At 44.5% G+C, this 27,812-nt stretch overlaps 1 protein-coding gene across 1 annotated transcript in view; it reads left to right on the plus strand.

The window, feature by feature from the left end:
- The window catches only part of SLC16A9 (solute carrier family 16 member 9), a 195,614-nt gene that overhangs the window by 104,301 nt on the left and 63,501 nt on the right, over nt 1–27,812 (plus strand). Inside the window, exon 2 of the mRNA XM_069611220.1 lies at nt 27,353–27,579. Within this exon, the coding sequence (XP_069467321.1) occupies nt 27,384–27,579 (196 nt within the window). The 5' untranslated portion in view covers nt 27,353–27,383. The remainder of the gene's footprint in view (nt 1–27,352; nt 27,580–27,812) is intronic.

The raw sequence follows: 27,812 nt of genomic DNA on the forward strand, positions 1-27,812 counted from the left end.
AAGCTTCTACACTCTGAAAAGATAAATAATCACTATATAGTAGTCATAGGTAAAATTACCCGGAAACTAGTCAGATGAGTACACGCAGCAGTTCTAATGTAAAAACATTATATAACACCTATCTAATCCCTCCCTTCGTTTTCTTTTCGCTCCCTTTTTGATTCTCCCCAGTTTGGTAAGTAGGCAACTTCCCTATTAGTAGTAGAGTCCGTGAGGCATTTTCCTTAAGTTAAATAAAAGCATTCTAAACCAAATCTGTCTTCTGGTCTGAGTCTTTCTTCTGGTATGCCACAGGGGCTCTGGGGAATATTCAAAGGGGTATACGGTCTGCTGCTTCTCGAAGCTAGGGCCGCCGTCAGTAAATACCATAGTAATAATTCTAAGAACAAGGTGTTGGTTCAATGGTAAAAGGATTGAGGAATAAATGCATCTGATGCACGGGTCTAACCTAAGACGGTCTACGGTCCTTAGTCCAATGTCCATCTGCCTACTCTAACACGCAGGATCTCAAGAGTGTGGCGCTCTGCACGCATCTTTCAGTTCATTCACCGTCTCGGGTTTTTAAAGCACCCAAGCGTGCCTCTTTCTTGGCTTTTACACTTGTCATCCACAGGTGCATCGCTATACTGGAGTCTGTAGATGTGGATCCAACAGCTGAAAGAGCAAGACCATATCCACCTACTTCCTTAATGGGATCAGCTGCGTAAAACTCTCCTACACTCGCACCTACCTCACGCTCCCACGCTCGCACCTATCTTACATTCTCACCCCCTTGCCTAGGGGCCACTTGGAAATAAGCATCATCTCCCTCCCACGCCTGAATGCTTTTCAGGTCACAGTTATTATTTGCCCGCCAACCAAGTATTCTTGAGCCCACTACATGCTCTTCTCCAACTTCTCAAGGTCTCCAGTATCTGCCAGGCTTCTGCGTCAGCAGGATAGTAACGTTTTACCTTTTCCTATTTTTCAACTCTGGTGGTCTCACAGCTCTCACCAGGATCAAGAATTTAACTCCAGCATGCTTTGATATCGGGAGGATAGCTCAGGGGCAACGTGCTTGCCTTAGAAGCAAGACGACACGGAGCACCACAGGTTTGATCCACGGGTCCGTGCTTCGAAACCTCTGGGTGTTAAGCCCGTTATAAATAACCAATCAAATCATCATAATCAAGCTGCTCCCTCACAGCAGTCCCTGGCTCCTGCCACCTTCTGGGTTATGGCCCATAGCCCTCTTATTTTAACCTCTCTGAGGTTGTGGGCTATTTTGCTTAGCCAACTGCTGTTTTCCCTACTACTAATACTACTACTACTACTACTGCTAGCACACCAACCCTCTGCCTGCGTTTATACTGTGGTTTGGGATTCAAATGTCCCAATAGTGGCTGTAATTGGTTGGGCACTGCCATCATTGCTCTGGACCATGGTATTGTCTGAAGCTTCATGAGCCCACTTGCTTTACATGCATTTCCCATTTTCCAATTGCGAGGTTCATATGTGGTGCGTTGCATGGTGTTCAGGATCCTTAAAAGATTGATTGCCTTTGTGCGCACAGGGAGAAGGTGAAGAAGTGCCCTGGGGTGAGGTAAATTCACTTTGGCATTGGAACAACCCTGCAGCCTGACTCTCTCTATAGCCAGAATTTGTTTTCTCACATCCGCTCTCTCTGTGGTTTGTGCACACATGTCTTATTTGCTCACTGGAGTTCATGAACCTTTTATCCCTCAAGCTCCTATCTGCCCCGGTCCTTCCCAAACTGGTGAGTGCACGTCGTGGAACTCTCCCACTCTCCAGTTGAACCTGTGGGGAGAACTCCAGACAAGAAGCGGTGTTGGGCTCTGCCTGGTACTTTGTGAAAATACGTCCCTGCTCTTCACTGTCAGGTTTTCGAGATCCTTTACACCTCCCCACATCTGGGCTGGTACTTAGGATACATCCTCTTTTCCTACTTAGTCTATTTTCTGGGCCTCTTAAAGGGCTTGCTTAATGGGTGGTGTGAGGCTCTAGACAAAACACTTAGAGGGAGGGTGGAGGGTCTATTTCAGTTGTTCCGTATTTAATCTCCAGTAGTCCCATTACAGAACCAATGGCTAATCTTGGCTCAGAGAGGCCCCTAGTCTCCTTATAAGTGAATTGGTCACATAACTCCTCCCCTTCTATTTGCCTCCCCCCAGAATTCTCTTGTCAAGACACTGAATTTTTTAAATCTTTGTCAGATTGAAGCTTGCCTTCCCTATGTTTTACAGAGAAAACATAGGGCTGAAACATAAGAAGCAATGCATGATCCAAGGATTGCCACCTCTGCTCCCTGCTAAGGGGTGTTGTCTCTAATGAGGCTCACCCTGAAAGCCATCATATAATATTTCCAAACTTTGACTGCCCCTTTGATTGCTATGCTCTGTAGTGGAGTCCTTTCTCTATTTCAGGAATATCTTGCGAATAATGTGCAATATGGGCTGTTCTCGGGCCCAGGCTTTCTTGGGACAACACCTTTTCCTTTTTATGTTGTTGTTTTTATTTGTAAAGCCTGACGTTTACCGAAAAGCATATTGATGCTAGAGGTAAGTTCATTGGTGCCATTTTGAGATTTTATGGAAATGGATAGGTTTTTAGGTGTTTTCAAAACACTAAATGATCCTCAATAAATATGCAATGGTTTGGTACTGAGTTCCAAAATCACAAGATAAGGTATGAAAAAGAGCCAACCCGAGGGGGTGTTACTGAATGTGTGGCACAGCCAATAACCAAAGGTCTGATAAAATAAGCATTCTAGCAGGTGAAAACTTAAGAAATGTATACTGCAAAAACAGGGAGTCTAACTGGTAATGTGCTTTACATGTATGATAGAGTGATTTAAATCCAATTTGTCTTGCAAGAGGCAACCATTATAGTAGTTTTAGACTATTGGAAAATGTGGCCTTTTACTCATTACCGTAGTCCAAGCCGGCAGAAAAGAAAACATTAAGTGAAATGATCCTTTGTTCAAAGGAGAAACGCTTTATAATATGCTGGAGCACTTTTAAGTTTTCACTAGGGTACTGCTGAAGTACGATGGAAAATTCAAAATCCACTAAAATGCTCAAATTTAGACCCTGAGAGACGGGTTTGGGACTTGGGCCAAGAGTCTCCAGCCAAACAGTATTGCTCCAAAGAGAGGTATCTGTGCCAAAGAGTTTTAGTCAGTTTAAATTCTAACTGATTTCTGTGCATCCCCACCACAGTTTTTTCCATGCCCTGTCTGAAACATCATGCATTATGATCCAATTCCTCCTGTGATCTGTTGACGATCTGGCCGTCAGTGTCGTATACACAAAATAATATTCTGTGAGAATGTAAGAGTGTGGCAGTGGGTTGCGATACATGTTTAAAAGTAAGGGCAAAAGTGTGGAGCACTGAGGGACTCCACATAAAAGGATCATGGGAGAAGATTCCTTACAAGTTAAAGCAACCGACTGTCCTGCCTGTTAAATAAGAACGACCAACCCAGGGCTAGAAAACACACTCCATAAGATTGGGGACGACCAAGGAGGTGTTGTAGATGGTGTCAAAAGCTGCTGATATATCAGAAGTATTAAGCAGAGACACAGCTGCCGTCAGATATCCATCTAAGATTGCCACTAGCCTATACCAAGAATGTCTCGGTCTCCTTGCCAGATTTAAATCCAGCCTGGTAACTATCTTAAGAGGTTCAGATTTTCTATGAGAGGATAACGTTGTTTATTTATCACTTTTTCAATCAATTTCTCCAAATATTGCATCTAGGAAATAGAGCGGTAGTTCTTTGTATTATTGGCTTCCAGATTTTTCTTCTCCAAGCGTGCTAAAGCAGCAGGATGTTTTAAACAATGTAGCACAGATGCTGTTTCCAAGAATTAGTTAATGATATGTTGAAAATCTGGTGCTAGGGAAGGTCTGCAAGGTTTCACCAGTTTTGTGGGACAAGGGTCATTCAGAAATAAGGGTTAATATTTCTCAGATGTTTATTGAGGACATCTCTGAAAAGATTGTTTCATCCGTTGTCAAATCTGAAAGGTCCTTGAAGACAACCAATCTAGTTCAGGAATGTTTGCTATAATATTATCTCTAATCTGGTTTACCTTATCGCTAAAAAATCAACCCAAAGAATCACACAATTGTTCTGAGTGGGTTGAGCTAATTAAAGCAGTAACTTTTATATGTGTTTTATTTAGAACAGAGAGAGTTATTTGTTCAATTTTGCGCTACAAGTATTTGATTTGCATAAAATATATTTTTTAATATTTGGACATTTTGTTTATATTTGTTCTGCAAGCATTTTATCTTTTTTCACTGTGTTGGACAATAATTTTATCGCCATTTAAATTCTGCCTGCTGTAGTTTTTGCTTCCATTCAGGAAGTTATGAGAGAACCAAGGTTGAGATTTCTTTATATTTGGTTACCAAGGATTTTTTTGAGGAGATATGTTCTCTAACGCACTTTATGCTTTTCTTGTGATACAGTCGATTGCCAAATCAGGATTTTTTGCTAGGACAAAATCATAATTGTGTTAAGCTAATAGTTGACATGGAAGTTGCGTTAATCAGAGACCATTTCCTATTGGTTACAGGAAAAGGATTTCTCTTTGACTGACTGGTTGACGATTTTGAGCCAGGAAAAAAGTAAAAGGCAAGCAAAAGTTACCAGACTATCTAATTTGAAAAGGAGAGAATTAATGTAATTGTTTTTTATAATGCATCTAATGCCGTACCTGAATTCTGTTTGTAAGCGCGGATCTGGGATTCGAACCTCTGTTGCTCAGCGTGGTCTTGCTTCCAAGACCAGCACGTTGCCCATGTGCTAGCCTATATATTAAGCCATGAATCTTTGGTAGCTGTGCAGAAAATACCATCTTTTTTACTGCCATTATGCATCAAAGAATTTGTCTTTAAGGAAAGGCCTATTTAGGTCAAGTTTGTAAGAAAAGCCTATTTAGGTCAAGTTTGTAAGAAGTGCATTTGTTGAGTGCTCAGAATCCGTAAGCCAGGCATTGAAATCTAATCTGTGAATATCTAAGATGTTCTTGCATATATTTGCTATCCCATTACCATTTTTATCTTTCCTATTTTCAAATAATATTACATTGTCATTAGGAAGCAAACCTTTACCATTGGTTCTGCTGGTCTCTGTGAACCAGGATTCAGTGATGTATTCATTCATTCATTCATTCATTCATTCATTCATTCATTCATTCATTCATTCATTCATTCGTTCATTCATTCATTCATTCATCCATCCATTCATCCATTCATTCATTCATTCATTTGTATAGCACCTTTCATCATAAGTAGGTCCCAACGCGCTGTTGGTTGGTAGCCCTCAAAGGGACCAGAGTCCAAGGATTTGGGCGTGCTGGGAGGTGCTATTATGCATGTGTGCTTTCCAGCCATTAAAGTTGTGTGAGGGTGACCAAGACCCTGCTAGTGACCCATGTCTTAATGGAGTGTGAATGGCGCAACAGAGGTATACTATGAACTAAAGGGGGAGGATTGTGTTTAAGGAGATAGATAGTTATGTGGGAAGCTATGGTTCGATTTTTTTTTTTTCTTTTTTTTTTTTTCCTTGAAAGTAGCTTCATTCTTATGGCAGAGGTTTTGTGCAATAGTGTTTGTGTTATGTGTGAGTACAGGGTGGTGTGTGGAGGGAGCCTGTGCCTTTCCGCTTAGTTTGCTTTTGTTTGGTGCGTGAGAGGAGAAAATGGGTTGGATGTACAAACAATAATGTGTACATCCTGGGTTCCATCTATGTACAAGGAGCAGTGCTACATTTCACAGACGATCTCACTGCTAAATGTATGTATAATACCGACCCTTTGAGCAGATCTTAGAGTGAAAAATTGCCATGCCTAGTTCCTTCTGGTGCTAAACAAGGTCTCCATTTCATGATTGCATGCAGCAGCATTGGCCCAACCTCCTGTGCTTTAGAGTTACATGTGGTGGCAACCACGAGCAAGGGATCAGAAGTGCCTGATTGTCCTGATCGGTCGATTGTCCTCCTACTGGATGATCAGAGTGCAGTGCAGTGCAATGCATTGCCCATTGCCCATCCTCCAAGCCCATATGAGTGCAATACCCGGCCCACTGTCATGGTTCTTTCCAAGTGCAAGTTACTTGAATACCTTAAAGAGCCATCCATGTGCTGCTGGCTGTTCCCAAGGAGGGGCTTAATGCGGCAGAGCAAAGTGAATGAAAGTAGAGAAGAGGCTTGTATCTGACAGAGGGACATGTGGGTGGAGCGTTGCATTGACGAGACTGCTGAATGAAACGTGTGCGAGTGGTGGGGTGTGGGAGCCGGGAAGCGGGGAATCAGGAAGTTGGGGGACAGCCCCATTTTGAGGGCTTTCCTGAAGACTAGGTGATCCTTTATGCAGGTCAGAGAGCGAGGGGGAGGGAATTCCAGAAAGTGGGTGCGAGGACGGAGAAAACGAGAACCTCCTAAACTGGAGAATTTACAAGGGGAACTACCAGGAGGTGTGTTGAGCCTGGTTTGAGGATTCTGGTGGGGTGGTAGTATGTGAGCTTGTTTTGGAGGAATTCCGGGCCTTTCTTGGGAATGGTGCTGTGGGTAATGCACATTACTTTGAAAGAGGCCTGTTGGCTGATGGGCAGCTAGTGAAGTATCCTGAGTGTGGGGCCGATGTGCTCTCTCAGGGGAAAGTGGAAGAGAACCCTTGCTGCAGACTTTTGAATCCGCTGGAGCTTTCTGAGTTGGTATGTAGGCATGCCTAGGTAGAAGGAGTTAGAGGAGTCTAGGCGTGAGAGGATGATGGCTGCAGAACTGCGGAAACTCTATGGGGTAGGAGAGATAAGGAAAGATTGCTTGAGGGTGCAGAGGTGGAAAGTGCATGATCTGGAGACTGCATTGATGTGACAGGAACGGTCTGGTCCGAGCTAAACGTGCATTCTAGGTTTTTGACTAAGGGGGATGCAGTGGGCGCGGGTACTAATGAATGTGGCCAAGGGATAGGTTGGGTAAGGAGAGCTGTTTTGTCGCAGATTAAGATTTCGTTTTTTTCCAGGGTTAATGAGCAGGTGGTTGTTCGTCATCCAGATGTCAATGTCTGAGAGGCAGGATGTGAGGTCTGGATGGGGTGAGGAAGGGGCGCTGGGAATCTTGAGGATGATCTGAGTCTCATCGGCATAGTTGTAACAGGTGTGATTGTGGGAACGGATGAGCGTGGGGAGGAGCAAAAGGTAGCGGTTGAAGAGGTGGGGGGAGAGGGAAGCTCCCTGAGGGACACCATGGGGGACTGGGCAGGTGGCAGAGGAGAAAGGAAAGAGAGAGATGATTTGGGAACAGTTCTAGAGAAAAGAGGAGAGCCATCTGAGGGTGGAGTCCCATATACCTGGGTCAAAGAGTCTGTTTGTAAGGATGGAGTGGTTGATCGTGCCGAAGGCTGCTGAGAGGTCAAGGAGGATGAGAGCAGCACAGCCCTCACAGCCTGTTTTTCTTTTCAGGTCATCCCAGATCGACCATGGAGGATTCAGTTCCATGGAGGGGTCAGAAGCCAGACTGGGCATGGTCAAATAGGCCGTTGGATTCAGGGAGGAGACTGAGCTGGGAATAAGCAGTGCAATCTAGTAATTTAGCTATGAAGCGATTGTTAGAGATGGGGAAGTAATTGGAGAGGAAGAGGGGGTCAAGAGAAGGTTTATTTAGTAGTGGTTTGACGTGAGAGGTTTGTATGCTGGTGGGAAGATTTCAGCTGTAAGTGAGTGGTTGATTATAGATCTGGTGAGGGTCCCTGCACAGGTGGAGGAGAGGATGTTTTTGAGGAGGGCTGGGGGGGCAGAGGTCTCCCGGGAAACCTGAGAGGTGGCTATTGGAGAGAAGCCTTGAGGACTTGGGATGGGAGTTTGCAGAGAAGGAACTGAAGAAAGTGCATGTCGGGGGCAGCAGATGGGGGGCGGTCGGTGATGGGGCGTTAGCGGATGATAGTTTAGCGTGGATGTGAGGTTCCTTTCAATGACTATGTTGAAGTAATGGTCAGAAAGGGTTTCGAACAGTGCCTAGGAGACGTGGGGATGGAGAGGAAGTGCAGAGGGTGGTCTTGGACACATAGTTAGTCATATGGAGTTCTTTGCATGGGTTGTTTGCATTGGCAGTGCAGGCGGTGTAGAAGGAATGTTTGGCTTTTCGAATTTCGAATCTGTAGGCTCTCGACTGTCTAGCTAAGGTGGCTTTGTTTTGGGCAGGAAGGGTTGGTCTGCCAGTGTCGTTCCAGGTGATGTTGAAGGTTTTGAGGAATTTGTGGTGAGGGTTGAACCACCTGTGGGGAAGGACCTGTGCAGTGGGATGGGGCTTTTGTGGGAGTTAAGAGGTTGTCAGAGCGTCTGAGAGCCGTTGGCTGGTAAGGTCTGGGGAGGGGGTTCCTCCTTCGAGGGGGTGATTTGTAAGGGAAGAGGATACATCTGGGTAGATGGTCACCTTTTTCCAGAGAGGGATCCTGGGGGAGATGGCAGGGGGCGGGAGGCAGGAGGGGTTCAGGGCGCAGGAGTCAGGGCTGAGAAAGGGATAGCAGAGTGATCAGTCCAGATGAGTGGGCAGGGAGAGGGGAGGAGATCAACTAATTGCCTGGTCAGGGAGAGACACCAGCGGCAAGGCATTGGCGAGGACAAACATAATGATGCACAGGACAGACGGCTACTCCCCTTACACCTTTTGCCTTTATTGTGGCCCTTGATCCCACCTGAATACCACCTCCAGGGACAGCCCCGCATACCCACCTGGCTGTGCCCATGCGCCACCCTCTTCTCTTTTCCTCCCCTCTCCTTGCATATCCTATGCTGTCCTTCCCCCTTTTCTGAGTCGGGGGTCTCCCGTCCGGGTGGCATACCCCACTAGGTGGCGCGGCCCCCTGGCACAGCTTGAGCTTTGATCAGAGGGTGCCTGTAATAAGGAGGTTAACCGTTGCTCCCTCTAGCAAATTCTAGGGCTCGTCTAAAGTTGAACACTGTTACAAACAAATCATTTAAAAAAATCAACCGGGCCTAACGGTTACATGTGATTTTATTGAATCCTAAGTAACTAATCCCATTACAACTAATACCATGGTAACACATTCCAAAATAACAAATTCCTTTTTCATTGTTTTGGGGGGGTCGGGGGGGGGGTCCGGGGGGATCCGGGGGGGTATGGGGAGTCCGGGGGGGGTCCCCTCCCCCAAATCCCCACCCTCTTTTTTGTTCCTAATACTTTCCCCCCACCCCCAAAACCACTATTCCCACTCCCAACCCCTTTTTTTAGTGTTTTTCAAATTCGTTATTTTGTGATTCGTTATAATCACTGCATACCGGGCCTGGAAAATACTTCATGTTCTTTGTTGTGAGCAGAACATTTCATTAGATACTCCTTTGAATCTAATACATGTTAATGATGGAGGATAAGATCTGCTGGAGCAATGTCTTCTGAAGGACCACATATGGCTCAAATTCCTTCCTTCAAGGCAAACTGAGTGACACAAAAATGCACTTAAAGCGGTCTCTTGTGTGCTTATTTGACACACACTATTTTGTTTGCTTTGTTGTGAAATTGTAAATATTCTTCACATCATACTTAATAACAAGCAACAAGCCTGACTACAAACAGCTGATCATATCACACATTACCTCCTGCTCTATTCCTGGGACTGTGTGAAGAAGACCTGACTTGGATTAATGAAGATTACTGGTAAATTATCAGGCTAATGTCTATTGTTGTTGGTCTCTCAAGTTCCAAAGTACATTTGAAAAACCTACAAGGGCTTTTAAGTTTCCCATTAATCTACTATGTGTAGTCTTACCATCAAGATTGAGTATTAAACTAGTGTCATTCTTGTTTTATTTAACATATTTGCATAACGATTTATATATTTGTCAAGTTATGATGTGTAGTTTTCAAGTCATCGCTATACAATATTCTTGAATGCCAAACATTGAAGCATTTTGACCAACTGGACCAAAGAAGATATGTGATCATGTTTCTAATTTGCAGACAGGTCTCAAATCTCAGCTTCACCATCTCACTAAAGTTCGTGATCTTGGACATGTTTTGTTTCGCTGTGCCTTATCTGTGAGAGTTACACTGTGAACTAGATATGCGCTGGTCTTGCTATGATCAGATAATTACACAGAAAAGCAGGTGTGCAGTTCTTTTTAATTGTTAACAAAACACCAGTACTTAATGGTAAAACCCACGGAAATTAATAACATTTTCTAATACTAAGTAGCAATTGCAGAATTGTAATATTTTCATATTTCCCCACACTTTGAGGACTTTTGAATTTCCAAATGTAGGCTGTTGTGTCCAAAGTACAGGGCTGTTTTGGGGATGCCTGCTCTACCAGTCTCCCAGCTTCTCTCTGGACTGCAGGGGATGCCGAGGATTCTGCTGGGAGCAGTGGTCGAAGTGGCCGGGAGTAGTGCACCTCTACTTTAAAAAAAAGTTTTACTGGTCCTATACTTTTATTTTTAAAAGAAACCGTTCCGGAATGGTTTATTTTTAAAATTAAAAGTGTAGGAAGAAGTTTAAACTTGCACTTCAGGGTACTGCACTTAACATTCCCTTTAAAAAGCAGGTGTGGTTGTTTGGGGGTTTGGATTGCACATCGGAGGGGACATGGCAATGGGGTTTGTGGGGAGCGGGGGCAGGGCAGCAGGGAACATAGTCCCACTACTTCTTTTCGTACACTTAGACCACTGGCTGGGAGGGACTAGCACACACCCAAAGGTCCAGGATGGTGATGGGCAACCGTACAGCTGCCTTTGCTTCTCCTGAACATCCTTCTAAAACACTCCCACAACCAGTAATCAAACAGGTAGCTCAACTGTGATGACAGAGGCAGTGGAAGTGAGTTGAAGAGCAGAAAGCTGATGTCCTGAAGCCTGGTCCGGGCGTGAATATTGGATTGCGTGGTGTGGTGCTTCAACGAAAGTGGAGGAAGATCTGCAGGGGGGAAGATAATGGTGGGAGGGGGGGGCAAGGAACTGGGAGGGAATGGAGCTCAAATGCATTCAAGGAAAGGGTTCAATTTAAGAAGGTGGTGTCGGAGAGCCTGCAGGCATGAATCAGTGTTCTGGTACATGTCAGCAGGGCCGGTATTAGGGCAGGGCGGGCCAGGCGACCGCCCAGGGCGCCATGCCCACAGGGCGCCACTAGCCCCCTGTTACGCCAGCTCGGGGGCAGTCTTTCAAGGGCTCCCCCGAGCTGGCATAGTTGGAGAAGGCGCGGCAGGTGGCCTTTTGTTATTAAATGCTCCCGCGGCAGCGGGCGCATTTAATAACAATAGGGTGCTGAGTGAGCACCCTATTCACATGATTACCTGCTCGCTCCGACGCTGGAGTGAGACAATTTTCATTGGAAGAGGGTGCTCATGCATTATCATGAGCATTCTATTCCAGTGCTTAACACCCTGCGTGGCGCCAGAGTGAGGAAGTATTAAGACAAATGTGGTGCATCCTGACCCCCCCGCCCCCACTGTTGACCAGGGGCACGCCAATTCGCCCAGGGCGCTGCAGCCACTAAGGCTGGCCCTGCATGTGTGAGGCTGGTCCTAATATGTGGTGACATTTGCTGGCGTGGCTCATGTTAGGCCTTCAGAACCAATCCAGACCTACCCATGAATTCTCTGGCTTCCTCGCCTCTTAGTTCATGTAAGGTAACGAGGATATTTCATGGGGAGCATTTATATAACACACTGCTAATTCCTATATGATTTTAGAATGGAAAGCAATATAATAGTAAGTGATAACATTATTTCATGTTCTGAGATGTCTATACCCACTAGTGAAAATAACATGATGTATGCTGAAAATGATATACTATATTGTGAAAACAATTTCTAAGTATGGAAATCCTTATGTACCATTATGCAATTTGCTGATATCCTTGTCATGGAGCGCACTTTTTGACAGCTAAAAATAAAACTTTTCATGGTTGAATTCTGTGTAGCAAACGATGGAAAAAAATCCACATTCTGCTGACTGAAGCCAGATATGTGCTTTTGCTGACTAAACTGCACGCCGAAAACAGTAGAATGAAACTGTTGCTTTAGCAAAAAGACATTTTCATCGGTCGCATGACCCTGTCCCATATGTGAGCCTGGCACCAACACTCTTGCTTCCTGCAACTCAGTGTAAGTTTGGAGCCCAGGGGGTTAAGGGTTGTTTCTGCAAAGCAGAAGCGATCCATTTCATGTTCCTGCGCAAGTTGCTGAGTCAAGTAATCTACTTTCCTCAATGTCATTGTCCTCTTCTGACTTTAAACTCGTTTTTTCCAAATGCTGCTAAATGTTTGGTTATGTTATGTTACTTGGCATTTATATAGCGCCTTATGTATCATTGGTATGATCTCAAAGCGCTGGTAGGGTGAACGCCCTCGGGAAACACAGTTCAAGTCAGTAGAGAGAGGGAGAGTCATAAGGTGCATGGGGGCACCGAATATGTGTGCAGCTGATGTGGCAGTTGCATGATAGCTGTTTCTTAGCGTTCGGTATGGTGGTGAGGAAGTCAGTTGGATGTGTTCAGGCTGGAGGGTGGACACCCAGACTGAGTTCTGGCTGCATTAGGCCTGAGGAGACGTGTAAGCTAGCGGTATGTGCTCGGCTAGCTGTGTGTTAATTAGGATGATGAGGAGTTTGTGGGGTTGTGTTAGTATGAGAACAGCTATACCGAATGTGTCATAGTATAGCTGTGTTCTAGTTGAGTGATGGTGTATAGGGGAGAGTAAGCGTAGTAGTGTGATATGGTGGTTATCAGTAACGCGTTTGATAGCACAGCAAATCGTCGTCTCTTGCAATGCCTGGATATTCTTGTGTAGGGTCTCCTTTGTTTTGGACATATTTGCATACTTGGCACTTCACTTCAACTCCTTTGTTTTGTTTCCTTAAGTGTCTTTTTTTAAATTGATATTGCAATTCATACCTCTTTCTCAATCTGCCCAACTCTAATCTTAGCCCTCTTCATCTCATCCAGGACAGAACTGCGAGACTTATCCTCGGCCTCAAGCCCAGGGACCGCATCTCTCCTGCCCTGAAATCCCTCCACTGGCTCCCTATGGCTGCAAGGATCAATTCCCATATTGGTCAAATTAGAGCACTAAAGCATATGAGAATTGAGACGTGCGGAAGATCATACAATTTTGTTTACTCAAGTAGGGAAACTGGGAATAGAATCTGTGGCATTATTTCATAAACAATATATTGGTTGCTAAAAGGTACATACCCCTTGACCCCTCAACGCCATCACCAGAAGGGTAGCAGACTTCAAGTGACCCTTGACCCAACTGATAGGCTGCTGTTTGTTATTCAAACAATATTATTTTGGAAACCTGTGACCACAGCATGTCAATAAACATACACTGATAGCCCACAGCAACACCCAGCTACTAAAACTATCAAGCACTAAAGACATACTGACAATTACCAGATCACTAATCATATGAGTTCAATCAGGAGAGTTGCGAAGCCGTCCACGCTGGCTGCGAGTACCAACCTACTACGCATAGCAATTGCTAAACCAACATGATACACATGATTATAATCCTAACCATCTAGCTCCAAGGTCTATGATTGAGCCACCAGTTCACATTTTACCTAGTCACTCTTTTTGGTGTAGTATTGTGCTTTATCTGGACATTAAGTGATTTGCTCAAAGTCAAACAGTTTTGCTCAAATTAAGAATCCTAAATTGCAACTTGGGTTTTCTGGGTCTAAGGTTAGCAGCGTTGCTGCTAGGCTGCATCTGCCCCCTTTCCAATGTATTCCAGTGTTCACTTACTTCTAAACAATCCCTCGTGTCACAGATACAAAACATTAAGTACAGGGAAATAAGGCATTGTGCCCAAGGCTGCACAATTTTGGTCAAGCGGGAAAGTCAGATTAGAGCCCATATCTTCTGGATGCAAGGTTGCTCTTCAGCTGCTAAATTGCACTCCTCATCTATTAGCCTGTCGGATAGCCAATTGATCCAGTGGACCACTCCTTTCCCCCTACCCTTTTGCCACTATTTTCCCCATTCACCACCTCTTCTGTTCTGTGGGAGTTGTTGACGTGGCAATATGGAGGGATGCTGTCTTTTCGCTGGTGCGAGTATGGATGGTAGGCGGTGCTGTGTCTAGGTAGAATTGAGTCTGGATGGAGTTGGGGGTGCTCCTATTACGGGTAGATAGAGGATTCAGGTGTGTGGTAGGGTGTACTGTGGCTAGAGAGCAGTGCTATTCCTTATGGTTGCTGGGGGGGGGTAGGATTGAGAGAAGGGAACTGCCTCTAGGGGGATGGCATTTGTGGCTGTTCCTGTGGGGGTATTGGGTGGAGAGAGTGAGAAGGTTTTGGGGAGCAGTGGTTGGAGGGCTAAGATATGTCTATGTGGCTGTTTGGGTGGACTGAATGTGGAAATGTGCTTGTGTATCTATTGATGGAGGATGGGAATGTGTGGGGGGCGAGTGGGGCTTCATGAGTGAATGGGCATGAGGCTGGATTGTAGAAATGAATGATACGATGTCTGCACCGACTGTCATGTTGGTAATCCTGTATTAAATTATTATGGCCAATCCAGTCTGGTTGTCTTTTTTTTAATTTAATACTGCATAAAACATTGTGCTAATCTCCTGCCTGCTCCCATTATCTCTAATATGCTAATTGGTCATTCTAGCAAACACCCTACTTGCTCAGCAGCATTGTAAATCATGCCTTTTTTGTCATTATTGGAAACATGTACCTGTCAAATATTGCTAAACCCTACCTACTATTATTATTCCTTATCACTTGACTCCTGTTCAATATTGAAAATTGTGATAGTGTCCTTTATTCGGAACCCTTTTTCATGGTCATTTTCAGTCATGTTTGCTCTGTAATGGAAGTGGTGTGGTTCTTTGTGGCCAAGGCCCTCGAGAGAAATGTGCTTGAAGGGCAGTTTACAGTTGAATTATAAAAAGAATCTGGGTTGGCAATAACCCCTAAACTTCCTAAAATGGTTATGCCCACTTGTTTAGTGATCTCTGTCAAGAAGGCAAGTGGACTCCACAGAAAACACAAATCATGAATTCTGTTCACAGTGTTTAAATAGCGATGCCGAACACAACTGAGCAGCACAAGCGAGGTCAGAATGGTAAACCAGCTCTTCTTATCCCAAGAAAAGAGTCCTTGAACAATCACTCTGGGTCTCTGCTTTTTCACTTTACAGTCAGAAAAGAAACCTATGATTCATTGGATTTGTTCTGATATGACCATATTCCTGCTGTTGCCTCGACTCCTCTCTCACTGGACTGGCGGTCCCATATGTTATGTATTTGTTAATAGTACTTATACAGTGCACCGTCACCAACAGAATTAGTCCCCGGGCACTCTGACGGATCTGTAAACAGGAAGGACGGGTAGGGTTAGTCGGGAGGAGGGTAGTAGGAGGGTGGGAGAAGTGATGTGCTGTTGGCAGCTTCAGCTCGGTATACACCGAGTGCTGGGCTTTGGTGCAAGTATCGGATCGGGCGAGACCTCGGAGCTGTAGGTGATGGTTATGCGTTGTTGATGCGGTGTGGTAAAGTGCGTGCGGATTGCTGGGAAAGAGATGGTTGTGTGGCTATGTGTAGTTTAAGTATGCAGAAGATTGAGGGTTGGGTTAGTGGAACCCATATGCAGAACCTTCAATTAGACTGATGTCAGGATGGTGTGGCCCATCCATCCTCTTCTACGCTTCAGATCTTGAGACTAGGTAGACCGCATTTGAAAAACAAATTTACGAAACTACATATGCTAGTATGCAAAGATAACAACAGGACTGGATGACCTCTTCTTGCTTGACATCGACCAGTTTGAAAGTGTCATTTGCTTTGGTGTCAGAAGTTTAATGGTGGCTGCAGGTCTGTGTTTTGAGAATGAATGTGACAGGTAGAGAGAGTGAAGGCTGCGTTCAGGTACCATCCTCCTCTCCTGGAAGCTCCCAGCTGGATGAGAGTGTGAGCAACTCCAGGTGCCAGTGAACTGCTCCCATCTCCTCTAGTAGAATAGGATTCATAGCGTTTACATCATGCAGTCCTTCATTCTGTACCTTTCACCATAACCTTTTCCAGCTAATCAATCATCAGTCAACACCTGCACCTGAGTCCCTAAATTTAAAAAAATATATATTGTTCAATATGCATTGTCTGAAAAAGGCAAATAAAAACGTTGAAAAACATGTTTTTCAATGGGCAGTGTGAGAAAAAGACAAAAAACAACCACCTTGAAAAATATGTTTTTTCACGGGCGTTGAGTGGGTATTCGCTGTGCCAGTTTAAGTGAAGTAAAATCTTCAGCAAAATCAAGTCTTAAACTTGGCAACTCTGACCGATGTCCCATCCACACCAAGCCACCTGAAACTGGGGTCTTCCAGCCCTTTAAGATGAGGTAGCAATACCCTTGAGATGGATGGGGATGCAGAAAAACATCAATAATCAAAACGACTCAGGTATTTGGCAAAAGGATAACTGTTTTAATATCAATTATCTAAAACCAGGAGCACAACGGACGGCTCAGCGCCTGCTCTCTCAATGCATTAAAAGAAAGTACTCTTTTATAGCTGAAAATAGTCATAGGTGATGTCAATTTATGTATTCCTAACGTCATCCTATGTGGCAAACTACAAAAACCTATTGAAGCAAGTGATGGGGTTAGAGGGAATGTCTAAGTATACGTTCCATACGAGTCGTAGGCAGTGGAAGAAAGTGATTTGTTTCTTAACATCAGGTGGGGCAACTAAGCCCTCTCCTTAAACAGGTCACTATAAACGTCACTAAATACATGACATTCCATTGGCTAAATAAACTATAGGACACTTAATCATGCAGCCCCCTTTCATTGGTTGTCTTCTAACCTCCGTCAGTACTTTTCCACCTATGTTTAGCAGCACGCAGGCTGAGCTTCCAGGTGCTGGTGAGCTAGTCTTAACCATAGCTTCCCACCAATTAGCATAATCCTCTCATCGCCTCAGTGGTCTGCTGTCAATTAGGACTTTGAACTTGTCCTTTGGAGTGCTCTTTGCTCTGGAGATTTCAGGGGAGTGAAGGCACGCTCTGCCTCCAATGGGTAGGTGTGGTTGTCATGTTAGTCCAACTTCTCGCCATGTGACTGAAGACGAGCTTCTAGTTTATTAAAATACTATTTATCTAATAGACCTCTGATGTCTTCCTTGTTTTTGCCCAGGCCTCCTGAACAGGAGCTTCACATGATTTGTATCCAATGTCTGCTCAGCTAGCCTGATATGGCCTTGGCTTCTTGGCTCATCCAGCCTCTCCTTTCTGAGATTCGCCTGTAATTCACTTGTTTTCTAACTGCGACATACTGGAAAAGCGGCCTTCCTCCTTTTGCCCAGCTCTGCTATAGTACGTAGTGGAAACATCCATTCTTTACTGACTCCAATATATATGTACATGTTGGCGCATGCCGCAATCTATTCACTTGGAATTTACAGTGCAAAGTAACTGTATTCGCAAGTAGCGCCCAGAACCCCCCAACACGCCCACACGTAAAGCATGAACAGCCAGAACAGCTACCTTTGCTCACTAGCCCGGGCGCGAATACACGCACCCTTCAAACAGTGCATGGGGTCCCCCACAAGCAAGCCTGCGACTCGGGGACCTGGCGTGGGGTCCTCTGTAACTGTATCCGGCACCCCGACAACATGCATATAAAAAAATCATAACGCACCCTGCTACACTGCTTACGCGCACCACTAAGTTGCATCGCAACCTCTATTAAGTACATGCACCCCGAAATCTGACATGCAACCCCACCTGTGAACTGCAAATCCTATTCAGAAGTCTACTTATGCCTTCCTTCGGGTGCGGATAGTATGAATGACTTGCGTGGCCGTTTCCCAGCCGAGAGGTTGCACGATCAAATCCATGAAAACGTTGTGTGCTGCATGATTGTGGGCGTGTGAGGGAATGCTTGCAGTCCGCCCCTCGCAACGCCAATTTTTTCACAAGTTCTTCCCCATTTTTGGTGTTCCGCCCCCTTCCCAGCCCTCTGCGCAAGCCACGCCCACAAGTCTTGCCCAAGGCCCTCGACGGCTCACACAGACGTGCCAAACTAGCGCAAACTCCACGCAAGTCCAGGAAAAGTACTGTGCATTTGATTTCATGAATCAAAGAAGGCGGATTTGCGCACAGTTGCGCGCGCAACTACTCTATTTTCCATGCAGATAATTCCATGAATCGGGCTCTAACAGTGCACAGACATACTGCTTTCAAACATTAGTCTCTGAAAACGAGTATTATGGGCCACTAGGCGTTGGCTGAACCAGGTGCCCACAGATCCGCAATGGATGTTATATAGCTATCGGTCCTTGTTGCAGGCCTACCAGCCATGTGTGGTGGGCTCTGCAGGTAGAACATTATCTATCATTAAAAAAACCTTTGAAATTCAATGAACGGCTTTGTTGAAAGTGATGTTATGGTCGAGATGGTCTCAAAGAAACCTGTGAAATGCTGTTAAATAACTTCCTTAAAGGGACATTATGATTGCTGCACAGGAATATATTTCCCAAAATAGTTGCCCCTTGTGATTACTAAAATAATCTAAAACTACCATAACAGGCCGTTTTCCAGTTCTAAGTCTGCTTCAGAGGCACAGATCTGCTAGTGAACCTCCTGATTTATGTATAGTTCACTTTCAGTCCATGTGAAGCTATTTTAAGTGTAATTGGTGTTCTCTTTAGAAAAGGGACATTGCTCTGAGCCCAGTTAAGGGGAAACAAGTACAAGCGCACACACACACACCTTATTTTTTTTTCTCTCTGAATGAAACCTTCACTGAAGTCAATGGGCCTCATTACACGGAAGGCGGTAGGGGATTACCGGCACCGGTAATCCCCACCGCCCTACTATGAGGTCCCTCAGCGGGTCCCGTCCTTAACGTGTGGTCAGACCACACGTTAAGGACAGGTCCCGCTGAGGGACTTCAGTGCAAATAACGGTACCGCAAATTGCGGTACCGTTATTTTCTCCTTCCCCATTCCCATTGAGCCCTATGGGGGCTCAAAACGTTGTTACAAATGGGTTCCAAGGAGCAGTCTTGGTGGTTGGCAAGACAACTGGACATGCTGTGCCATACAATCACCAATGCACCAAGTGTTCATTTCTGTAGTACCACACGTATGGAATCCAGTAATGGCTTGTTTAAAGTATTTTCTTCCAATCGGCAGTACTGTCACATGTCACGTGTCTGTTCAAGCTGGAGCACAGAGTGATCTCTGAGACGGAGGACACAGCCTCCACCCAACCCGCCGCTGCAGAATGCTAGCCCTCCTCCATTGTACCATGCTGCTGCACGTCACTCCTCCGCAGGATGTAGAGACGTTTAGACAACGTGTCCAAAGCTTGCAACCTTTAACGTTGGAGATAACGTACTTAACTGGGAAAAGGTTAATTAATGGTGCATATTTTCCTGAAGTATGAGCTTGATTAAACGGCTTGCATGTGTTAAATCGTAACCTTTGTTCGGAAATATATTATAAGTAAAATATATGTTTTGAATACAAATGATGCCGCATTCTACTTTGGAAAATATTTCATGATGTAGATAGATTACTCATTAAAAAAAAAAAGGAAACGGCTATAGAAATCGCACTAGGAGACTGTGAGAGGACAAACATTTGTTGCTATCATACTAGGTCCAGGGCCAATTTCTATGTACTTACTCTATGAAAACTGCCCCTGGACCTAGTATTATAGCAACAGATGTTTGTTTCCTCTCCAACTCCCTTTGCTTGTTCCTTCCGCCCCCCCTGCCCCCACCCAGCCCTCCAGCACTATATGAAATGTTGTCAGGCCTAGTACGATAGTCGCTTGTTTTGTTCCTCTCCCTCCTTCTCCTCCCCTCTCCCTCACCTCTTGTTAATATCCGGCAATACTAGAAATGTTGTCAGGCTTAGTACGGTAGTCGCCTGTCTGTTTCCCATTTCCTTCCTATCTGTGTTTTAGCTCTTGCACTCTCTGAAATGTCAGGCTGAGTAGGAGAGCTAATTTCACACTCTTGTTGTTCATGGCCTTTAAGAATGTCATTGCATTTTCCCTTGTTCCCTCCCTTGCTGTGAAGCGCTTTGAAACACATTGTGTATAGACGCTATATATAAATATGTGAAACCGCTTGTGCGATGCGCGGCGGATAGATGCTTGTCACCTTACGTCATGGTCAGTGTACGATCACTAACCGAGTTTGGAGGACCTTGAATTCACTTTAACATCATAGATGCCCCGGAATACACGGTTCGATTTTACAGAGATTTACGTGTGAATGAGCCAGCCCTGAGACACGTGTCTGTTTTTAGTGGTCCTCACAGTCGGTGGGTCTGCGCTAAAGGAGTAGTGCCCTCTGCCAGATACATACATGAGCAACACGCGCCATGCCCTCAACGTGTGAGGGCAAACCTGGCTGAAACCATGACACATCTTCGTTGCCGATCAGACGCCCGTGTTGTTTGATGCGTGGGTATTCTCGGTTTTTGGAAGTGTGATGAGACAAGCGAGCCGCTGTCTTTGTGTAATTTCTTTGGCAAGAAGTGTTTTAAGTGTCTGCTGGAAGTGTACGCCCGCTATCTGAACTTGGTGCATGAACTCCACATAAGAATTTGAGCTAATATGTTACTGTCTAGTTTAGGAAGTTGGGGGTTAAAGTATTTTAAGGGAATAGAAATGTAATTCTCATTCCAAACAGGTGTATTTTTTTTATACAAACAGAAATAAATGTATATTTTTTTAAAAAATAGTGTAATCAAAAGCTTTTATAGCTAGCAAGTTCCGCCTGGATTCACATTACCCCATAGCAGAGGTCTTCTTTGTTGGCATTATTGCTCTGATTTAGGGAGTTCTATAGGGAGGTGCTCCGATTATCTGGAACTCTGTTTGCGAGTATGTGTAGTTACTTTGTCTGATTGTCAAGAGCATGAGCAGGTTATTTCTTTGAGTACCCAGACTGCACATGGTCAGTTTCGTGTGCATCCTGTTTGCCTGTGTGCTCGTTATCAGTGAGTGCATGCAGTTCTATTCATCATCACAGCTGAGTGTTTGCACTCTGTAAAGCCAGTGTGACAAGGGGCTTATTGATGGGAAAGTTACGGGGAAAAGTCCTATTGGTCCAGATGACGGTGTAAAGTGGACAGAACTAGGTTGTTAATCGTTAACTTTGACAGAATGGAATGTACTACTTCCATGACTCTTGAGTTTTGTCTTCAGTGTCACAACGCCACACCTAGCATACTGTTTGCTTCAGAGTGTTGAAGAGGTGATCACTATGAGGAGGGTTGCACCACCTGATGGTTTCATTTGGCTAAAGCACATAACGTGGCCAGGTTGGAATGGGGACTTTCCCAGCCTAACCCAATGAGGGGTCTCTGTGTTGTGAAGCTTTTAGCACAACGTGGCCAGCGGTCTTTTTAGTAATAGATGACCATAGCCCGCTGGCCTCTGTCTTTGACCAATTAGGATAGTCTAAAAGACCATGTTCCACCGCCCATGGCCTTTGGCTCTTCTGCAACAATTAGTGTTTAAGTCCTCTGAGTTTTTTCCACCCTTTTCACTCCTGTGTGAAATTTCAGCAAAGAACCATTAAACTATGTTTTATTGCCACAACCCACAACATCTTTGATTCTCTCATGAAGACGAAACTGGCATAAAATTCAGACCTCTTCGCAAGCTCCCCTCCATTTCTACATGTGCACTTTTTTTTTTTTTGTTTCACTAATTACCCTTAAATCAAGGTGACAGCAGGTCCTCTCCAAATATCATTTTTCCCTCTTTTCTTTCCGTGACGCACTTCCAATTTCCACGAGAATCCCATGGTCACCCTACAAAATTACTAGTGTAAGAAAAAACTGGTCTGGCCGAAAAAGTCCTCCCTCCCCACAGGTGTAAATGTCAAATGTGGTCCTCTATGATCCTTCCCAATTGCACTCTAGAGCAAATCCAACTCTTGCCCTCCTCTGAATGTAATTGTGTGCACTTTTATTTTCGGTGTCCCTGCTAGATTATTGTGGGAACGGCTCGACTCTGGCCTAAAAAAATGGCAGGTTTTCATTTCTGGAAAGGCTTAGTGGTTCAATGGACCATGGGAGATGTATACAACTTTAAGCTGATAAGTCCAACTGATGTGGTCCCTGAAGTTATTAGAAACACACTCTCAGCAACCCTTCTTTTCTTTGGAGGCAAACCATACACGCTTAGCTGGGCAACAATGGGTGTAGCACCCCACTTATAGTAAGTCAATTGAGCACGATTTCAACCACGTGGATAAACTGAGTGACTGCTGTTCACTCTGTCAAGCAGTTTGGCATGAAGGAATACTCTCTAAACCTACTGATGTACGATCTAATGTCACGAGCATCTTTGACTGCCTCAGGAACCTCAAGCAAACAATCCTGGGCTCCCTAAATATCACTGATGTGCTTTAAACCCTAAACAAGCTTACAGCTACTCATCTTGCAGCTGTTCCATTAGCATCATTGCTATATAAGCCAAAACGGAGGGTCGCTGTGGAAGCGGGCAGAGAAGTGAAAGAGGGCAGATGGGTTGAAGAAACACATACTAGACACTCCAGACTTGCTAAAGATGATCACATTGAAAGACGGCTCCTTCTCTAAGTCAGGCACCCTACACTTATTACCCTCTTTACAATTACCCCGTGAAGCTGCTCCCCTTGCAGGTGTCCGTGTGGAACTAGAAACACTTCAACCTAACGGAGAAGAATCAACGATGCCTCTCATGCACAAGGTATCACACTGGACAAATGCACGAACACTTGGACCTATTGTAGAGTCTGAGATGGTTAAGATGTCCCGTAGGGCCTCCTGGGTAGGTGATCGAGGGAAAGATATTCAAGGTGACTGTAGCAGTTACCTTTGCCAACTGCAGAGCCAAATGCATTAGGGCCTCATCAAATGCACTGTCAGCCTTATTAATATCCTGGATGAAATAAATGGCTGTAAAAGGCCCTAGCCAGGTTGAATCGAAGACCTTCATTACATCTGGCGCCCGGAAGCTTCTAGATTACAATTGAGAGCAGCGCCTGTGAGCTCTCTCCACGCTTCCCTTTCCTCTTCCATCTTTCAGTCAGTAAGGGCACTTCTGGCGTGCATTACCTCCGCTTTACGTGATCATCAGGTAGAGAGTCTGGCCACTCGGACTCATCTGCACCGGTCTTAAAACCAACCTGCCCTTTCCATGGCTTACAGTAACTTTTGGATTTAAAAAAGTAACTTAAAATTACTATCATGAGTTTGTAATATGCTTCTATAATCTCCTTTGAGTTTACTGTAGCGTCTAACATATTGTGAAACTGTTTATTATTTAGGCCAGCTATTCTGCTGTTAATATACTCACTAAGTCTACAATCCCATCCTAGCCTTTTCTTTGAGGGTGTTAGTGCAGCATTTAGGGTATTCTAGATATTGTGCCTGGCATAGCCCTTTCTGCTCCCATTTTCCTTTCAGAGCTATGGCATGCTGGTCACTAATTGGATCTAATAACACCCTGAATGGAACTCAGAACCAAAGTGCAATTGTAATCTTCTGTAGATTTACCCTGTCGGCCAATGTAGGTGTATTTTCATGGGACAACTTTAGGGTGTCTTCCATTTGTGGAGCGAGGACTCCTCTCATTTAAACCACAATCGTAATTTGAGATCATTTTCTCAGTTTCCCCATTTCCACTTCACAGCCACCCCTCCACCGCAGCTGCGCAACTGAGCGCATCAAAAAGATATACAGAAAAAACTGAAATAAATGTTTATGGTAGTCTAGAAGGTCAATGCTCCTGCTGCAGAGATCAGTGGAATCAGAAGTTTGTTTCATTAAAAGCAGAGTATGTTAATGCGGCTGCTGTAGTGATATATGTGCAGGGGCAGCGTCAGGCCCGTTCACATTTGCAGATGAAATAGGCCTCAAGGGGGTCCAGGCTGTTGCCCCAATTGCCAGTCCAAAGTCTTATAATACGGAAATATATGCCTTTCGTTATGGGGCTTAAAATGTGATCTTTGCAGCACTCCCCTTACAAGCTGCGTTTGCTGATCCCCTCCTGGTTGTGACTTCTCTTTGAGTATACATAGGTGTTATCACCTAGTTGCCTTTTAACCCAGACAAAAAAGCTGACAAAGAAAGATTTATAGCTTTCTATTGGTAACGTTTTAGCTCCCTGCTGGTTATTTCACAACAATCTGCGGCTATCAACTTCCCGCTGTGTTTCTTTGTCTCCATTATAATGTATGTGCCTCAGACAGGATGGCCCCCTACCATTGGGTTCAAATGGGCCAGCACACTTCTTAATACAGGCCTGTCTGTGCGACCTGGACTCATATCTCAGCAGGACGATGTTAGGCCTGGTGTAGTGGTCCGCATGCTGTTGCTCTCATTCTCTCCCTGCTCTGTCGTTCTCTCCGTGTGCTGTCGCTCTCTCTGCAACCTGTCGCTCGCTCTCACCCTGCGTGCGCTGTCGCTCTCTCTCTCTCTCTCCCACTGTCACTCCCTCTCTCTCTGCGTGCGCTGCAACTCTCTCTTACTCTCTGTGCGTTATCACTCTCTCTCTTCCTACACACACTGTCACTCACTCTCTCTCCCCGTGCACGATGTCGCGCGCTCTCTCTCTCTCTCCATGCACACTGTCCCTCTCTCTCTCCCTGCATACGTTGTTGCTCGGTCTCTGGGCCTCTCAAAGATATCCCCTTATTTCTTCTTCTCCAACCCTCACCTTCGCTCTCAGCCCTTATCTTTTCTCTCATCTGTTCTCTCACACTCACTTTTACTCTTACTCTCTGGCCCATTCTCGCTTATATTTCCTCTTGCTCATCAACACCCTCTATCAATGGCTTTCTCCGTTGCTCTATTCCCCTTCTCATTCATTGCAAACCTGCACCCCTTATCAGATCCTCCTTTAAAAATGTGCACTCTCCTCCTTACACCCTAGTGCTTATGAATGCAAAGAACAACAGTAAATGCCAAAACTATTGGCACTGCCAATGCTTGTTTTTTCTCTGTGATTGCAAACTCCTGTGAAGGTTGATGTGTACTGCGCACACACACACACTCGCCTTATTTTTTCTCTGAATGAAAACTCCCCAAAGTCATTGGGCCTAATTTACTAAAGCGTTTTACAATGACGAAATCCCACTGAAAAAGGCTTTGTAAATCAGGCCCAGTGTGTTCTGAAAAACATGTCTGCAGAGACCCATAGGAATCTAATGCACTCTCGTGCTCTGAAACGCAAAGGTTCAAATGCACCCCTTAAAAATTAGAACAGAGGGGACTGTTTTACGGAGAATACATTTAACAGCAAAGTGTGATTGGACGAAGGGTTTTTTTTAGACAGAATGTGGGTACATCACACATGTATCCAAAACAATGGCGACCTCACACAGGAAAGTGAGGGCAATTCAAGAAATGACTATTTTGTTCAGGCTTCCAATCATTAGTAGCATTTTCAAAGACAAATGATATATAACTGAGTTTAAAGTCCAAGCAGGACAGTGACAGTGATGAATGTTGCCTGCTTGACGCAGCACCCTGCAAAGTGAAATCAAACTGATCATTGCTGCTCGGGCACCAATGTTACCATGAGCTGCAGGTGTCAAAGTTACAGAAGGGAAAGGCTCGGGTGACCGATGACTAATCTCACCACATGGAATTTATTTGAGTTCAACAGCTGTTTTATAATTAATATTACTATTATAATTATATATTTTATAAGGCACAACTAGCTTGGGGACAACAAAGCGCTGCACAGGTCATAGAGGAAAATATTGGTAGCGAGAATTTCACAAGTCATCAAGTAAGCATGAGGAATAATTGTCACGGTACACTATAGGGGAGGGGATGTTGTGCACAAGATAGCCGGGATCAATGATAGCCCAAGGTGTTGTTGGACGAGCCAAGTCTTCAGTCCCTTCCTAAACTGTCAGAGACTTAGAGCAGTCTGGATTGCCACCGGGATGTAGCTGCAGAGGACCGGATCATAGCTTGGCAAGGACTGTTTCCTAGTTTTCCCATTGTGAGTCAGTCTAATTTCCATTTTGGTTATGGTCCTACTGCACGGTGACCATGTGCCACCTGATGTTTCAGTGTGGCTGCCAGGAAGGGTCGGCGCACCAATGGTGGTTGCCTTGTTTGTGAGGCATGCAGGTTTGAACCAGATTTTAGCTGGGATGGGGAACTAGTGCACATTGTGCAAGGTGGGGGGTAATGTGGTCAGATTTCCTAGAGTCTGTGATGTGGTGAGATTCTTCATGTCGAGGGGCTTTGAGGGGGGCCAGGTGAGCAGCCAGGAACTCTGGGAGGGTGTTGTTTACCCCTGTAGATATGTGTGATCACTAGGGCCCAGAAGACCTGGGGAGAGACGAAGGGCTTGATCTTGTGGAGTAGAGCATAGAATTTCGAACATGAAATTGGGTTAGTAGAAAAAATAACTTGGTTTCTGTCAACAGAATGTGCATTTTATCATCCAATTCTCACAACGTTTTCAATTTTAGTTTTCAGGTAGTGCATTCCATTGCAGAATGTGTGTGCATTGCATAATATTACTGAAGGATTCCAATAGCTAGAAATGAATTTCTCCCTATAGTATATCATTTTCATTATACATTATGTTCTTTTCAGTAGTGAGCATACACATCTCAGAATATGAAATAATGTTTCTGCTTACTAGTATATTGTGTTTCATCATATAACATATATGAATGAATTTGCATTCCATGATATCACTATTAGAGCATGCAATATAATTGTTTCTTTGTACGATATGCCCATATCATCATCCTATGTTAGATGCATTTTATGATAAGATTTGCGTGCTTCATTATATCGTACATCCATTTCAGGTCTTATACATTGTTTTTTGCAACAGTGTCGGAAAGGCTGGTTTATATCCCTAGCAGTCCCTCATAATCCTTGTACACTATTCCACTTTAATGATTTAGAGCTGTTTCTTATGTTCTGTAATCAAAACCATAGATAATTAATTCTAAATCCATTCTCTCTCTTCGAACAAAAACAGCAGCCGCTGTGGGATACTATTTCTACAAGACAAATAAAGAAAGCTCACAGCAGGGGTTACCTAAGCATTGGAATACCCACAATCAGAGCTACTTCCGTTGAAGGCTTATAACTAAGGAGGATTAGCAACTCATAGTAAATATCTTAAAACAGGTCATACAATTTCAGCAGTTTGTTTTTCTATATTTCGGTTGGAACGTAGGTCCATTATGTCAGCTCCCCTTATCTCCCATAATCTCCCGGCGAGCATTACGCCTACACAAATGTTTCACGCTAAAGGCCGCGGTGGTTTCTGTTGTCTCTCGATGTTCTAACTAATTTGATGACCTCCATATTTTCTTCTTGTTTTTCACAGCTCCTTCAATAGAAATTGACCAAAAGACAAAATGATGCTTCAGAAACCCACAGATGGCGGATGGGGCTGGGTTATCGTCACCGTCTCCTTCTTCATTCAGTTCTTGGCTTACGGATCACCCCTTGCTGTTGGCGTCCTTTACGTGGAATGGTTGGACATCTTTAAAGCCGGGAAAGGAACGACTGCTTGGGTTGGATCACTCGCAGCCGGAGTTGGTTTGCTAGCCAGTAAATTAACACTCCATATTTATTAATTTGTTTGTTTGTTTGTTTGTTTTTATGTATAATATACTGATGGGAAAGGAAATAGCTGCTAGATATTTGACATTCTGATATTGAGTTAGATATAATATCAAACATGTCTTCCCACTTGTATTAAGGTTTATGCACATCTTTGCGTCAAGCATAGTGTACCTCACTGTAATGTCATTATTCCACAGGGGTCCCCTTTTTTCTATGTT

This window comes from Ambystoma mexicanum, chromosome 8 (genome assembly GCF_040938575.1).
Source record: "Ambystoma mexicanum isolate Mex_15411 chromosome 8, UKY_AmexF1_1, whole genome shotgun sequence".
In the NCBI taxonomy this organism is placed as follows: domain Eukaryota; kingdom Metazoa; phylum Chordata; class Amphibia; order Caudata; family Ambystomatidae; genus Ambystoma; species Ambystoma mexicanum.